Source organism: Apostichopus japonicus, chromosome 21 (genome assembly GCF_037975245.1).
Source record: "Apostichopus japonicus isolate 1M-3 chromosome 21, ASM3797524v1, whole genome shotgun sequence".
Taxonomy (NCBI): Eukaryota; Metazoa; Echinodermata; class Holothuroidea; order Aspidochirotida; family Stichopodidae; genus Apostichopus; species Apostichopus japonicus.
In genome coordinates this window covers 14184619-14202285 of record NC_092581.1, presented here as the reverse complement: position 1 = coordinate 14202285, position 17667 = coordinate 14184619, and the positions used below count along the sequence as shown (strand labels likewise).

Genomic DNA, 17667 nt, shown 5'->3' with positions numbered 1-17667 from the left:
GGGATGAGGGGAGGAAAGAACTTTTTTCTTTCTTTGTGTTCATTTGTTTAGAGATTGCTCCAAGAAGCATCATATTTTTGGCTGTTTTATATATCTCTATATATATATATATATTTTTTTGTTGTATGTTTACTCTATATCAGGTCCATGTCAATCTCATGGTGCTAGAAGCTCGTATGCAAGCCGGTCTCCTCTACGTTCTACGAGCCATCATGGAGTACATGAAGTGACGTCTTCCGTTATTAATCTTGCTTGTCAATTTAGAAGTCCTCCTCTGCACTTGTGTGTGTGCTTCCTCGGTGCTTTTGCAGGAGTGTTTGGATCGAGTTTGTTGTCGTCGTCGTCGTCACCATTCTCCTCCTCCTCCTCCTCCTCCTCTTCGCGAGTCACCAAGCGTACAGTCTCCTTGAAGTTGCATCCCTAGTTAACAGATTCTATGCACGAAGGCGCTGTGATTGGAGCGGCCTCTTAGAAACATTGCTCTCGGCGCTGACAGACGTTTGAGTGGAAAAAGCTATTATTCTTTTCATGGGCATTGAGACGGTACCAATTGTTTTTAGACGCACCTTTTTTTTTGTACCAAGGGTGGTCCTACAATTCTGTTTTTGATTTTTTTTTTTTTTGAGGGAGTGAAAGTGATTTAAAAATATATAATTAGTTTGTTATCTTTTGAAATCGGTTGCATGACTAGCCAAAAAGTGACTGTGGGTTTCCAATTTCATATTGGTATGGAAGTTAGGTGGACGGATTAGAAGTAATTCTTTGAGGTAATTTGAGAGAAACTGTTGCTGCCAAATATTCCAAGGAGAAATGCATTCAAGTTGAACTCAAAATTATCCAAAGTAGTACTACCTGCTTCTTAAACTTTCTTTAAATTCAAAACTTTTATTGCATACAAATAACAGCAACAAAAAATTTAAAAAAAATGTTGAGGTTGATGTAATATTTAAGAAATCTTTTAGATCAAATTATTATACAATGCTGTTAAACCTCCTCCACCACCTTTAATAATTAGAACAGGACGTATTAGAGGTGTTGAATATTCATGACATAAGCAAGCAGCACAAAGTTAAATATATCCATACGCCGTATTGGACATAACACTGTAGCGGACATTTTGCATAGATTTGAATCAAGTTTCGCATCGTGCGAATATCCTAGTTATGATTCTAGAATGGGCCGCCTTTCTTGTGAATATACATATTTATTTAAATATGTGTTATTGTTAATCATCTCAGATATCTACTTTGGAGTCATAGTGTGCAAAAAGTCTATAATTTTATGTCTCTAAATTGTCCTCCCGAAATGCACTGTAGATTTGCATTTACATATCAAACAGCAGCTGCACTTGGTGACATGCATTTTGCCATGTGACACCAATTCACAGCTGATTCCTCAGTGTTGGCATTAGATAAATCAAAGCACAAAACACTATTTAGGTTGGAATTCTCAAAAGTATTAGTATTATTTTAAGTACCATGTCAGAAGTAGGAAGATGATGGGGCTTGCCGTATCATGCAGCCAAGCTGAGTACGACATATAATTCTACTGTCACCCCCCTATGTCACGAATAGGTAGTAAATGTAGAGACCACAGATGATTATGCAGGAGTTAAGATCTGCAGTAATTCTTCACACATGAGGATCACATGACGTATTCTGATAACTACTGTTATGTTGGGAATGACACAGCAGTAAACGTGTCCCGTTTTAAATGGAATTGAGGGACGGTTATTGCAACAGGACCATAAAACACTGTTTTATATCAGTGTGCAGTTTCCTCGTTGGTCGGATTAATTAATGTCTATCCAGTAATAGTCATTATATAAACAAATGCGGTTGGACCTGGCTGTGAAGATTGCCAAACTTAGTCTTATAGACTATTAGATTATAGGAAATCATACACTGCATACTTGTGCAGATATATCTGTTTTCATAATTCACTGACAATCTTTCCATTACAAAGATAATCCACAGAAACTTCTAGAAAACCTCTCATTAGTAGCTGCTTTGGTGATAGGTTCAGTGCACTCACAGCTGTTTCTCTCCGTCAAAGTTTCCAACAGCTGCTATGAAGTAGCAGGTTTAATAATAATACAAAAAAAAAATTGGGAACTCAAGAGAGCAGCAAGAAGTTGCTGATTATTCCTGAAAACAGAAAGAAAGCTAAAAAAACCAAAAACAATAAAAAAAGAAATAGAAAGGAAGAAAAACGACGAGAGATCTGTAATTAATTGTAATTAAGCAAAATACTATTCAATATTCATTGCATTGGCAACTAAAATCCCACTGGATTTGAATTGGTGTTTATCTATGTTAATAGGAGTTTGTAGGGAAGGGTGTGCGTGAAATTAGTCAAGGGAGGGTCATTAAAACAGCATAGTTTACATAAATTCAGTTTTCAGTATGCACTGTACAGTGAAGATCTGTTCCAGTAGTACAGCATGGTGTCAACTGGCCGTTATTATTTAACTGAAATGTCTGCGGTATATAATAAAAACTACTAAGAAAGGAAGTAGCTGAATGCATGGGCATGAAAATGACAACGTTATTGTAACAAAAATTGTTACAGTTTAGCTCCTAATTAATTTGTGTTTTTATCGTCTTACTTTTTAATCATTCCCCTCGGTTAGTTGCCTTTTGTTCAGCTGTTGCGGTGATGGACAGATTCTCTGGCTAGTATGTCTTAAATATTTGGGTATTTACTTTATCGATAAAGTCTTGATTAAATCGTTCTTGTGTTTTAAGATGAAGGAAGTGTCCTTCTCGGAAGGGATTATTATGTAATTGTAGTAATTAGCCATGCACAGTCATCGTCCTTCATACAGCAGTGATATTAAAGAGTGACTTTGGTGGAGAATTGTCTAGCACCTCTGAACGGTTTGTTCAGCACACATATCCTTTGTTCTTTAGCTGGATATGAAATGAACAGTAATGTTCTTCTAGCCTGGATTCAGTATTGTTCTATCCTATTGTTACAAATAGAATTGTTTTGGAATGAAGAACTTTTCCAGGTATTATTTGGCTAGAGTCCATTCTATTCTATTCAGTTGTTTAATCTTTCCTGGATGTTCTATAATCTTTGGTAGAAATTGTCTTTAAAGATCTTTCAGCAATATGGAGAAGAGACAAGAGGCATTTCTTTGCCATTTAGTGACGATCCTGGAGGATGGATGAAGAAATGTGACGAGTTTGTTTGCTGAAATGTTCATTTAAAGGCTGATTTGATTCTTTAGTCTCTTTTATATTTTTTTAGTACTTTATTACAAATTATTTTATTAATGTTATACATGAGGCCATCTTGAGCTGATTAAAGAGTTTTCATGAATTCTTAAAGAAGACTGGATGGTTCACTGGGTGTTAGTTTGTCAATCTCATATGGTAGGGATATATAAACTGGAATGGATTGAAAAGTATGTATCAACATAAATATGAACTTCTAACAGCTCTTACAAGAGCTGTTGACACCAATAAATTACAAAACATGAAATCAACAACACATGCAAAGAAGATGAACCCAACACATCCAGACAACGCAAATTCAACCACACACAGAAATGACATGAACTCAACCACACACACAAATTACATGAATTCATCTCTCCAATTTGCATTTGTATTTATGTTTTGGGATAAAACGAAAGCCAAAAGGCAAAGATATAAATGTTATATTAAACCTTTTAATTGGTGACAGAATCATTTAGTCTCTGAGAAGTGTCTGTGACTTGAAATTGTCGCTTGGAATAATAATTTACAACAGCATTATCGACAATGTTCCTATCGATTAAATCATGGAAGGTACGAAATAGAAAAACTGTCAAAGCAAAGAGAAACTCAATCGACTGAAGATGGGGGAAGTGAGGGGAGCTTGTCAGTTTTGATGACATCGGGTAAAACTAAATTGTGAGGCCAGTATCACTTTGTATGTATAACAGTAGCATTATGGCAGAAAGGATAGGATAAATGTATGCGATAAGTTAAGGTAATGCAGATGATACAGACCATCACACTGTATACTATGTACCTATGAGATGAGGGGGAAGATGGGTTAAATGGGTAACAATGTAGGAGGGGTGTTGTGTAAAGGTTAAGAGGGTAAGTCGAGAGGACTGGAGGTACAAATGAGGGAAGTGAGTTGATGAATAATGATTTGTAGTCATGGTTCATTCTAAGAAGTAGTTTTAGCTTTCTGGGACTTTTGTCTAAATTTCATGAAAGAAGTCGCTGAATGTCTGCATGTAATATGTTCAGCACTGTTAATGTTAGTCTCACTCGGAGGGTCCGTAGTGATTATCGCAAGTTCGTGTCTTTCGTGGAATAACACGAAAAGACAATGACCGATGGCATTACATAACGATCAAAGTTTAGTCTGCTACTCTTGTGAAACACTACGTACGAAATGTCCACCATCATCATCGCATGATGTGGAGCAGATATGTCGGTTACCCCTTCACATCCTCAACATCAAAGAAATCATTTTAACAACATTAAACAGGATAAATTCAGAGGGCCATGGGTCACCACAGCCACCGGTCGGACAAACTTCTTTAGCATCGGTAAAAGCTCTCACCCTTCATTGAATTATTTGGCAAATGTTTATGCCACTTTCCAGAAGGATAACCGACTCGCCTGTGATCAGTAATTGTCTACATTGTGCCAACAGTACTTTCTTCCCTACCACAGTACCATGATACTTTTTTAGTTTGGATAGGATACCACAGTTTCCTCATGTGTATATAATCGAGGATCATACAATCCAGTAGATACTTCTCTTTGGAGGCGATTGCTAGAATCGATGCAGTAGCTTTTGATGATAACAGTTAAGGTATTTGTGGAAAAGTGTCTTTATATGTTTGCGCAAATGAAAACATTGGTCAGAGTGTATTATGTAAGACATTCCAAAATGTGATTGTTAAAAAGAAAAAAAGAAAAAAAAGAGAAAAAATTAAGATTGATAATAAAATATGTAAAAAAGGACTTAAAAAAAAAACCAGAAAAGAAGGGAATTTACCTTTTAAAAAAATTGTGAAGTTTATCCCACCTATCAACATGAATTTGCACTGTTTTGCCATTAACTTATCACAATTAAGCAGATTGAAAGATTGATAATAAGATGATTGAAAGAGATTGTTATGATTCTGAAAGAAATCGTCTGCAAGACTTGTTTTTTATTCTGACGGGTTCAGGGCAAAGAATAAGTGACGTTGACTTTAAATGCAGGAGGTAGAGGAGTGATGTAACGGAACTGTTTGTCTGGTTTCCATGGTTACAGTGGTCAGTAGTAATACCTTGAAAATAATTTACAACGTAGATGAAATTTGACAGAAATCTTGGCAATATATATATATTAGCAGGTTTATTCTGTACTGTGTGGAGCAAGGGGAAGTTAATTGTTGTATATATTGAGACTCGAGTGCTTTTCTACGCAGCTGGTTCTTCAAGAGTGGTAGATTTGAGTTTCCCTTGTCTCACAAAATTTTGTGTGTCGGTCTGCTTTCTTTCCAAGTCATCCATCCATCCATGTTGAGTTTGCTTGTCCAGTCTTCTCTTGTAGCGGGGGGGGGGAGAGATGGGAGGGGGAGTGGTGGGGGGGAAGGAGGAGGAAGCAAACTATTGACCTTCTAAGGAAGAATCCATATAGGTCTGGAAACTGCATTTTATGAAAAGATGATTGCAGAAGACCTTTAGTTTACATTATGATTGTATTGAGATGTGTTCACTTTCTTTTTAGTGCCAATTGAGAATGTAACCATGTAATGTTATGGTTTGGGTATGTTATATGTCACAAGTATAAGTGTATGTCACAAATGATCACATACATTGCAATATGCCACAGATGATTACATACATTGCAATATGCCACAGATGGTTACGTTGAGTAGTATGTGCCACTTGTGATTACATACATTGGTGTTTGCCATAGATGATTACACGGATTGGTGTCTGCCTCAGATGGTTACGTACATTGCTATATGGCAGAGAAGATTACATAGAGTAGTATGTGCCACCCATGATTACATACTCTGGTTTGCTGCAGATGATGACTTAGTTTGGTCCCAGCCACAGATGATTTCACGGATCTGTATATGCCACAAATCATTACATTCACTGATATATGCCACAGATGATTACAATACTCTTTAGAACTTCATTATGTATGTTGCACCGGGTAGGCTTGTTGAGAGAATATTTGGAGTGATAAATAACATTTATACACTGTAGATATTAAGATACTGCTATTGAGCTGAAACACACACGTCATACTTAAAGTGGTAGTCGTCTAACTTGGAATATGAACCCAGTATAACATCAGTGGTTCCATATCGAATAATTATTTCAATATTCCCTCTTGTCACAAACAGCAATTAATTCTCATCCACGTTTTAGTACACCTATCGTTTCTTGTTTGTATTCCATACTGTTGGTTCTATAAGTCAGACAGGGGGATACTTTAACAGCCTGTTTGAACGGATCCCACCTGGGACAGATCTCAGCCATACCAAGGTGGTATCATACAGAGGCCTTAGAGGGACATACAGATATATTCAAACTACATAGATCGCTTAAGTCATCCTTTTCATCTTGACATTCAAGTTTCTACGTCAAAGTGAAACGTTTGTCATGAAAAGCAGACATATTGTGCTGAAAAGTCAGACTGTCAAGATATAAGTCAGAATTTTAACTTTTTTTGCAATGTTCTCATGTAATTTCTGATGTCCCCATTGGACCACTGTAGTATCAGGTGACACATTTGGTTTCTTATAATTTCCTGCTGTTCAAAATAACTTTGTAGGTTTATACTGTAGATGAGATAAATTAATCATTAATTCTATGTTGGTGTTCCTGTTTGAAGACACTTAACAACTTAAGGAGGGGCATGGATTGGGGAGTGAGGGGGAGGGAGGGAGGGAGGGGGAGTGGCTACCCTACAGTGGAGGTGGTGACTTTAAAGATATATATATGTAAAAAAAATTGTAATGCTTGATTACCGTTTCCCCTTGGATGTAAGGCTCGTGCCTTGTGTATTATTGCATTGCCTATTTACAAGTTTTTTTTTTTTTTCCCCATCCCTGTTCTGGTGCTGTCAATTCATTCTCTTCTCATCAGTTTTGTTGTATCATTTAAAAATAATCAAAAGTTGACTATATGAATATTTAAGTTATATATTACCTGTACATAGGCTTACTTTACTTGCATATCATTTTTTTCTTCTTCTTCTTCTCCTCAGTGTATACTGACTGGTATTCTCCTTCTGTACAGTGTTTTTTGTGTATTTTTAATGTAATTAACATTTCCACCATGCATTTAAAACTTCCTTATTAGGACATAATTATTATTATTATTATTATGATTCCTTGTTAAAATTCTTAAAATCTTTCCATCTTTATTCTTGTCTTTTTTTCTTCTTTTTTTTCCTTATAAAAGGTTTTCTATAAAGGTAAATTTTGGAGCAGTATTTGGCAAAATGTTTTCTGGGATACAAAAGAATATCTAGTTTTGATAAGCAGATTCGGTACTGAAAGATTTTCTACGATATTTAGTAGGATGGTTTATTAGATGTATCCATTTAGAGTGAAGTGTTAGAGGTCCGTAAATATTTCAACGTCACAGATGTGGAGGTTGTAAAAGAACGGAAATTTGAACCATTTTGAAAAATCTTTCCTGTGAATCAATTGCCTCCGCTGGGTAGGGTTGATGAGGAATAATCTTTGTCGACTTTCGTTTTCAAATGATGTTGTTGGGAATTCTCTTTATCCCGTTAAATGTTTTGAATTGATGTTCACATAATTTTAAATTCTCTCGAAACGTCTGTAAGATTGTCTAGAACGAGGTTTGTGTGAACCTCACAAAGTGAAGCATTGGTTTGCATTGACACCTGTATAACAGTGAGTTTCAGTGAACCTCACGTGTATATAAACGGTGAGGTCCGTGTGAAATTCAGTGAGCTGATTATGTTAGTTCAACAGTTGCTGAATTAGAATTTGTTTCATTAAACCTCGATGTTTGTGATCTTTGAGGTTCACCCAAAATCTGGTTTCCATTTTATAATTGTTTGGAGTGAGTTTGCCTCTTGAGGGAGTCTTTGTGAGGACAGTATCATTATGTAATAGTTCTTTTCACTTGAAATCTGACCAGTGAAGAAAAATGCCGGTGTGGAAATTAACATAAAGGAAGTATATAGTCGGCATCAGTATGTATCTATGCAAGTTTGTTTTGCAGCTATTACAACTGAGTGTGTGAGAGAGAAGGCTCTATGGGGTAGTATAAAGGCTTTATGAGGTAGTATAAAGGCTTTATAGGGTATTATAAAGGCTTTGTGAGGTAGTCAGAGCTATGAAGACAATACTTGTATAAGTTTAGTACTGTTGTGACGTTTGTTGTGTTCGCGAGTTTACAGTGCATGTCGATGAACCTTAATACCACCACGCAGCGCTTCCATGTGCTTCACGTTTATAGAACAAACATTGATCTAAGCTTTCTTCAGATCAAGTTCAGAGGTTGTGAATATATCTATTGTGATGGGAACTACAGTTGTCATGGTTACTACAAGGTTTTTGGTAATATGCTTAGAACAGCAGTGTCAGCAGCATTCAGCATTCTATACTGTCCTCACATATGCTTCATAGCACTCATACTGACAGTATGAACAGTTCCTAACCAATATCTGATAGAGACAGGATATTCATACTGTCATTGTATGTGCTTTGTAGCATGACATGAAAATACAGTATATAAAGAATATTGTCCCAGCTGGGAAATTGTGTGAAGAAATTGAGGTGCATGACTTGAACGGTAGATCTTCACACACCTTGTTTGATATATATGTGTGCATGTAGCATAAGTCTTTGTGTTGTCTACTTTGACCTCAAGAAGCGAAAAACAGTGCTCTTCGAATTTTCAATGATGGGACCAATTTTGGATGATACACTGTAATGAATAATTGTGAAAGATGTATCACATTACCAGAAAATGTTTACGGCTTTTGCTTTGCGTTTGAAAGGGTTCTTTCGAGCCAGTGTCATGATGATATGCCAAGAGTTTTCCTAATTATTGTTCAGCCTTTGATATTGTTACTCCATTAGGATAAATTTGTTCAATTTAGTGGCTTTCTTATTCTAGTTTGATTCATCGTTGCTTTTAGGTCAGACAGACCTCCTTGATAATGCCTTCACATTGACAGAAAAATAGTGTAAGACAAACTGTGTCAAAAATAAGATGCTCAGGGGGCTGCAGCATCCCGCGGCCAGGCTGCAAAGCATGTACCCTTGTTTGCTGTACAGTGTCACACAATAGGCACTGTTGAGTCTGCCAAGATGTTTGATAAGATGCTTGAAAATGATTCAGCCTGCGTACAGCTGCTGAAGCTTTTCTTTTTGACACAGTATCTAAAATGGTCCGACCACTTTCTGTTCCTCCAGTGTACAGATAGGTGAGAACGGCATCAGCTTAAAAGCAGCTTCTCTGTCGTAAGTTGTCTTTCCTCGTTACGACCGCCGGTTTTGAGCTTGGTCGCTTTCAGGTGGGCTGTTTGCCACCCGCTTAACGTTAAGAACATGTAGTTGGACAACAGCAACATCAAAAGTAGTAAGGGCGTAACTTCATTTTTGTTTTATCCAATTGTCTTCATTATTTATGAAATCTGTGCTCTTGTCAAGCTGCATCTGCATCTCTCTGTTTCTGGAAACAAACGAAATGATTGTGATTGGTTCCTGAATTAATTTAAATTATTGAATTATTTTGTATATCTAATTTGCATAGGTCAGAGGTTAAGTTCATGCAAGATCTACTCTTGAAAGGTCAAGCCCAATTCTGCGATAAATTTCATTGTACCACGGTCAATTGAATGAAAATCGTGTTTGTTTATATTTTATGGATATCTCGGTTTTAAAAGTCCTGACTAGCATTCACAAAGGCTTCCATGGTTGGATTAGTACCCATACTTATGCATAGTCATGACAATCATCATATATATATTCATTAGAGTGTGGCTTAATTGTAAAGATACATCCTGTAGAAAATGCCATTCCATGAACAAAAAAAGAACGCACTTCCTCTAGAAAGGGTGACGATAAATGGGGCATGAATTTGCATGACATATCCATATTCATGTTACGCATCATGCATATTCATCACTGTGACTTAATTGTAGAAAGTGCTGTTCCATGAACAAAAATAGAACTCACTTCCTATGAATGTAGCCCTACCAGACAAGAACATTTCCTATCGACGTTGCCTAGCAAGGGTGACGATAAATGGGGGATGAACATGCATGACATTTCCATATTCATGTCACGCATCATGCATATTCATAACCCATATTGTGAATGTACATGATATGTGCACATTTATGACAAGCATCATTCATTCATATGCTCAGGGATAATCAAGAGCTTTTAGTGTACCAAAGAAGAGGTAAATGGTATTGCAGTATGGGTACATTTTCATGTCAGGACAACGTTTCTTTTTATTTTATTTATGATTTGTTTTACGGCTTTGCTTACTGCTCATATTCCCGATTTGGTCGTCTTTTGTTATGTAAATCACATGGTATCAAAACTCGTCCTGATTGGTTATAGTTCTAGGTCAAATGTTTGATTCGGTTGATCTGCCAGGAAGTCGGACCCCAAAATTTCTTTTAATTCTGTTTCGTTTTCTTGCTTTAATTTTGTAAATTTGCAAGGGCTAGTTGGTCACAAAAGAACTTTCTAATTTATTTCCTTCTGCTCGTAAACACGTTAATACTTCATCGGAGTCCTTTACCTAGGAATATATGATAGCAATTGTGAAAGATTTCCGTACGTAACAGAATGATTATGCGTAGATACTTACAACAACAACAACAACAAAACATTTTCCATCCTCCGTTCAGCGTCAACAAATTCATGACTGACGTTTTCATCGTTGGTATTGCGGTTGTGTAGAACTCCACCATATGAACAGGACACATTAAAGGGAATCGTGATAAATAAATTACTGGTATGCTCCGAACGAGAGGCTATGTTTGAAAGCTAGTTCTGCCGATACAATCTGTGGAGTTTTGCCAAACTTTAAAGAGCTCTCGTTGTTAATTATCAAATAATTGACAACAAATCTTGCCATCCATCCTTCTGATCCATTTTATTGACAAATTCTTTGGTTTTAAATTATTTTTACTCTGGCCCTGGGTGTATAAGAACGGGAAGAATTTCGCAGAATGCCTCTATTTCCACTTCTTCTTGTTTGTTGTAGGAGAAGTTCGTTAAAAATGTACGCCAGAGGAAAAAAATTAATTAGGTGATAAATATTTCCTCATTTCTAATATGCATGTCTTAAACTGTTTGATCCATGTCTCATCTATGATTTTTGTACAGTAATTACACACCTTGTTCAGATTTCAGTTTTTATCTAAGATAATGGCGTTTCTTCGACGTCCTTTCCCGTCCAGACTCGACCTCTGTAATTTGCACCCTTTTTTTTTTAATTAGCCAATAGCAAAACCAGCACCTAGCAGGCTAGGCCATTTTTCTTTCTGTCCGTCCACACAAATTGCTTGTACAAGCCACGATTAGTTATGAGAGTCTGTTGCCGTGGTTGGTCAAACAATATGTTGTACACAAAGGGTGTCCGCCATCATTTAAGAATTTGAAGTCAAACAAACATAATCGACATCCGATATTTATGAATTTCTACAGCTTAATACGCATTCTGTAAAAGCCTTTTTTTTTTTAAACCTCTAGTTTGTGTGTTAAATGTACTGGCTTCCACATTTACCCACGGTGCCAAAAAAAGTACATTGTTATAAAGTTAAATAATATGATCTTTTTCAACCTATTTTCATGCCAGAATGTCAAGGATAGTTTAACATAACCTTGATATATAATGGAAGTATTCGTTTCTGGAGGATAAAAGTAAAACACTGATAACCAGTTGAAACTGTAAAATCGTCATCAAAACCGACTTCTTTTTTTTTAAATTCGACCGACTATTTTGGTACGAATCAGCAATGATACATTGTTGATATACGATGGTGTACAGGATGGAATTCATAAATATGACCATCAAAAATGAAGTATGTAATAACACTGTGGTACATTGAATTAATTACAGTTTAAAAAATTTTCACAATTTTTTCATTAGTCAAAGGCAATGTTCAGAGCCCTAATTCAGGGAATGTTGTTACCTGCTGAAATTACATTTGTGAATGAAATTATGTCATTGTATATTGTGTGGATATCAGCTGGACTACCCATGTATATCCCCCACCCCCTCCCTTATATATCCTCACCCCCTCCCTTTTATAATCGACTGGACTCCTCAGACATCTTCTACGAGAGACAACCGTGTTTGGAGAGAAATTAAGCGTCAGAGACATTTGAATGCTAATAAGTGTTGGTTTTTTGTGCGATTGCTAAAGTTATAATATAAAATGTTCAAATTAATTGCATCAAATTTTGTTGTGAATACATTGGCTGGGCTCTGCCATGTTACGCCTGTTTTCAGTTTTAACTTGTTTGGATTATTTTGTACATCATTAATGCAAGTAACATTAAAAAATATTCAAGTATTGCCTTTCTTATCCTTTCTCTAAAACATTATAAACCAGACATAGATTGTGATCGCAATTCAGAGCTTTTCTTCTCACTGATACAAATGTGCTAGGTGTGATTGCCAAGTGCTATACAGCCAGTAGTAGTAGTAGGACATTATATGTAACACACCTTGACATCTACAGAATCAGTTCCTATTGCCTCCCAAGTTTATTGTGCTAAAATGTACAAAAGTATTTTTATTTCAGGTTTCTGACTATCTGAATAATTCCCTGACATTGGGGGGGGTTTCTATGTGAAAGACAATTATTTGGCAAACTAGCCTAGTTTTTGCAAAACCTTATGAACTTTAGTCTTTTACATGTATTGCACTGCATGTTCAAGCCAAGATAAGCACCATGGAAAGAAGTCATGAAAGGACAAAAAAAAAATTAAATTAGCAGAAATTGTTGCCAAATAGCTTGATAAGCTATTCATAAGATATCATTGCTTAAAGTCAGATATTGATATTTGATATCAGGTATTAATATTACATATCAGATTTTGGTATTGGATATAGATATCAGATATTGACATTTGATATCAGGTTTGAAAATTTGATATCATATAGTGGTATTTGGTATTGGTGTTTGATATCTGGTATTGGTGTTTGATATCAGGTACTGGTGTTTGATATCTGGTATTGGTGTTTGATATCAGGTATTGGTGTTTGGTATCTGGTATTTGATATCTGATATCTGGTATTAGTATTTGATATCAGGTATTGGTATTTGATATCAGGTATTGGTGTTTGATATCTGGTATTGGTATGTGATATCTGGTTTTGGTATTTGATATCTGGTATTGGTGTTTGATATCAGGTATTGGTGTTTGATATCCGGTATTTGATATATGGTGTTAGTATTTGATATCTGGTATTGGTGTTTGATATCCGGTATTGGTATTTGATATCTGGTTTTGGTATTTGATATCTGGCATTAGTGTTTGATATCAGGTATTGGTGTTTGATATCTGGTATCAGTGTTTGATATCAGGTATTGGTGTTTGATATCTGGTATTTGATATCAGGTATTGGTATTTGATATCAGGTATTGGTGTTTGATATCTGGTATTGGTGTTTGATATCAGGTATTGGTGTTTGATATCTGGTATTGGTATTTGATATCTGATATTGGTGTTGATATCTGGTATAAGTATTTGATATCAGGTATTGGTATTTGATATCTTGTATTGATGTTTTATATCAGGTATTGGTGTTTGATATCTGGTGTTGGTATTTGATATCTGGTATTGGTGTTTGATATCTGGTATCAGTGTTTGATATCAGGTATTGGTGTTTGATATCTGATATTTATTTTTGATATCTAGTATTTGATATCTGGCATTAGTGTTTGATATCTGGTATTGGTGTTTGATATCAGGTATTGGTGTTTGATATCTGGTATTTATTTTTGATATCTAGTATTTGATATCTGGTATTGTATTTGACATAAGTATCTGATATCAGGTGCTAAGGTAGCATTTGGATCATTTGCAGATAGTTGAGATGATTTATGTTTTATACAGTAAATACTGGGACTTGAAAAAGTGATTTAGTTATTTCTTTATCCGTGTAAAATATGAATGGCAGTGAGTTCATATTGACTTATGTTGATTTTCTTCTTCTGTTCATGCTGTGTGTGTCTGTCTTATAGTTTTGCACACATTTGTACTATAATTCTGAAATTAAGCAATTCATTCGTTACAGCATTTTGAGTGTTTAACGGCATTCAACTTTTAGAAAGAGAACAAAATACATAATAAAAAACATTCAAAGTCTTGAGAGCCAATCAAGATGGCAGTGACTAATAGCGTTACGTGGTTTGTTGGTCTCTTCCGAAGTTGTAGCTAAATGTTAGTGCTGTTCTTTCCCAATATTTATTGATTTACATTTACAACCATTTGGCATTTCCTCTCAAGGCTGTCAAGAAAAAGAGAAAAAAATTCTTTGAATTTTTGTGTGCAAAACTCATTTGCAAATTAACAACAATTTAGCATGTCCTCTAAAGACTGTCAAGAAAAAAAAAAAGAAAAAAAAATCTTTGAATTTTTGTATGCAAAACTCATTGACAAATCAACAATCGATTATTAATTTGACAATACAGTGATTTGTGTGAAGGCACAAGAAGGTTTTCATCATTCCATCAGATGTCACAACCCCCCCCCACCCCGTTCATTTCCACCCCCTCCCTTATCTTCACCCAACTTTCAAAAGTAGTTATTTTATAGCAATCAGCACAACCTTTGCTTAATTTGTAGTCTAAATTTGCCTCAAAATGCACCATTTGACCTGTCATATTTTGGATAAAAAAAATTGCAGGGAGAGGACTTCCAGATTCTGATACAGGGGTGTCGGTTTTTACAACCCAGACCAGAGAGTTGTAACACATACTTTTAATTTGATTAGCTGTTAGTAACAATATAACTTTCAATTTATGCTTCGGTAGAGTCACACATAAAACAACTCCAGTGTAATTTCATTTATAGAAAAGCAGTTATATTTTTTTTGCGGGGGGGGGGGTGGTGGGGGGAGGATGTTTAAGCCTATCACAGTTGGTATGGTATATCAGTCAGCAATAGATTGTAGGCAGTAGCTTGACCCTTTTGATGAAGTACAACATGTTATTCGCTTGTTTTAAGTTGATAACCTTTCCTCAATGCTTCAGTCATTGATATTGACTCTGGTGACAGTCAATACCAGGTAGACTCAGAATAGAGCTGGGACATCTGTGGGCCATCTGTACAAGGAAATATGTCACAGAGATTTTTGAACCCATAAATTACAGGATTATGTCACAGTGGATTGGCATGAGAGGGGAAATCAATTAATGTCCTAAACTCATAAGGCCACAGTGACATCAAAACCTGGTTCAGGTCAATAAAGGAACACCCCCCCCCCTTCCACCAACCCACCCCTTCAATTTCTGTAGCAGCATTTACACAGATCAATTTAATATTTTTAAAAGTGTAGAAGTTGGTTGGTCAGACTTTTCGATCGTAACCGGATCATATTCAAATGTAAGTTAAATATTGAATCTTTTGAAAGGTTAAAGCAGGATGACCCCAAGAAGGGTTTTTCGTATTCATAGAATAAGTGACTCTTCACTTCTCTTTGAAACCAAAGGGTGAACCTTACATCTGCTATAGACCTGAGGTAGAGAGAGATTGTACCATGTAATACAAAATACAGAAAGAGAGCCGACATCACCATTAAAGATGCCAACTGTTATGAAGACATAAACTTATCTTAAAACCAGTATTAGGTTGGTGTTTTGTGAGGAGCTATCAGTTTTGAGAAGAAAAAAAAAGTTGTAATTTTTGATAGATAAAATTTCTTCACAGGACAGCATATTATGTTGTTACAGAGAGCTGATGAACTTCAAGAATTATTTAAGTAACCTGCCATGCATCTATTTATTAACGATGACCTATGACCTCAGATGCAACTTGTAAACATTCACTACCATCTGACCTCAGATGCAGCTTTAAAACTAAATTGTTTCTCTTAATATCCTATTTTATCTTTTTTCCTCTTTTTTTTTTCTTTTTTTTTTGTATCCTTTTTGTGCAAAATTTGCCAATGGTCCAACACGTTCCGATTGTTATCTTGTTTTAATGAAAAATAGTCCAAACTTGTTTTGTAAAGATTTTTTTTCCGTTTTGAGTTATGCTCGAATGTAATGCATGCTTTGATGAAGAAAAAGAAGAGAAAAGGGGAGTTAAAACTAGTCATCTGTCGACCAGAGAGTGTCACAGAAACCAAAAAAAAACATAAAAAAAAGTTAAAAAATATGAAAAAATGGCAACAATCACTATATTTTTTTTTGCCTATGTAACGCATAAAGCATAATATGTGGTTGTGGTAAATAAAATGAAAAAACAAAACAACAATTGCTGATATCAATGAAATTCGATTGTTTTCCTTTGTTATGTCTCTCTGTGTGTTTTTGAATACTGTGAATAAAATCTGAATGCTAAGGATTTTGAAAGCCATGATGGAGCTTTCTGAAGATTATCGTGGAGAAGCCTTTCTAAAGATTATGGTGGAGCTTTTAACCATGTCTGTGTCTGTTTTGAAAATTGTTTGCTTACCTTGCCACATATATTCATCATTCTTAGCAGGGATCCTGAATCAGGATTTAGATTAGAGGGGAGGGGGGTGGGAGGATTTAGATTTCAGGGGAGGGTGGGTGAACAATGTTAAGTATTGCTTAAATTGCCACCTAAATCTTTGCTGTTCCCTTCCCCCGCCCCTCCTCCTCAGGGTCAGGGCCCTACTATTGCTCACAGTCCATCGTACCTCCTATAAGAACAAACTGATGACTTAAGCTATCCAAGTGGGTTGACAGATACTCTCTGCTTCTCATATTGAGCAAGAGACTAAATGTAACAAGTAAGGGAAAATACATATTAAAAATACTACGGTAATAATAATTAGTTCCGGTTAACTTATTCTCTGTGTATCCTCCGAAGAGCTGGGCTTGCACACAATGTACAGACATTAAATAAACATATCAAAGAAGCCAAACCAATAAAGACAAAATAATACCAGACAGGAAAATGAAAGAGAAGAAACGAAAAGGAAACCGACACGTCAACAGTAAACGGCAACCCACTAAAGGAAACACGAAAAACACAAATGATGTAATATTTTAGCACTAGAAAAGCAAGTTTTGACAAGATTTTCTTATTACTTGTATTGAACTGTTCTTCCACTTTGTGAGTATAATGGTATCTATAGTAGTAAGGTTTCTGGAGGCTCATCCTCTCACTTAACAAACATTCAAACAATTAGTGATATTCTTTCCCTAGTTTTTCGTTCAAATTCTTTCACTGAAATCTCTTTCGATAACGGCCCTTCACTGTGGGAATGCTTCTGTTTCTACAACGTGACCTACACTGAGTATAACCTAACTATTTAGAAGATAACGGAACAGGCTTATATATAGATAGATATATATGACGACCTTCCCTACTAGTTTCGAACCTCTGGACGTACAAACAGCGTCCCTGGCCTAGTTGGTCAGGATGTCCACATATATAGCGGGAGGCCCGGATTAGAATCCCGGTGAAGGCTGGTTTTTTAATTGTGGATTTTCCGC

The 17667-nt window shown here is 35.9% G+C and overlaps 2 protein-coding genes across 6 annotated transcripts in view; one reads left to right on the top strand and one right to left on the bottom strand.

The window, feature by feature from the left end:
* Positions 1-16474, top strand: part of LOC139963285 (sestrin-1-like) — a 93539-nt gene extending 77065 nt beyond the window's left edge. For 4 of the 5 annotated variants that reach the window (XM_071963947.1, XM_071963944.1, XM_071963945.1 and 1 more), the window contains exon 12: positions 144-16474. In XM_071963947.1, the coding sequence (XP_071820048.1) occupies positions 144-230 (87 nt within the window). In that variant the 3' untranslated portion in view covers positions 231-16474. The remainder of the gene's footprint in view (positions 1-143) is intronic. The other variant, XR_011791538.1, reaches the window with a different exon arrangement.
* LOC139963048 (leucine-rich repeat serine/threonine-protein kinase 1-like) overlaps positions 1-17667 on the bottom strand; it is a 495817-nt gene that overhangs the window by 282685 nt on the left and 195465 nt on the right. The gene's annotated exons all lie outside the window — the stretch shown is intronic.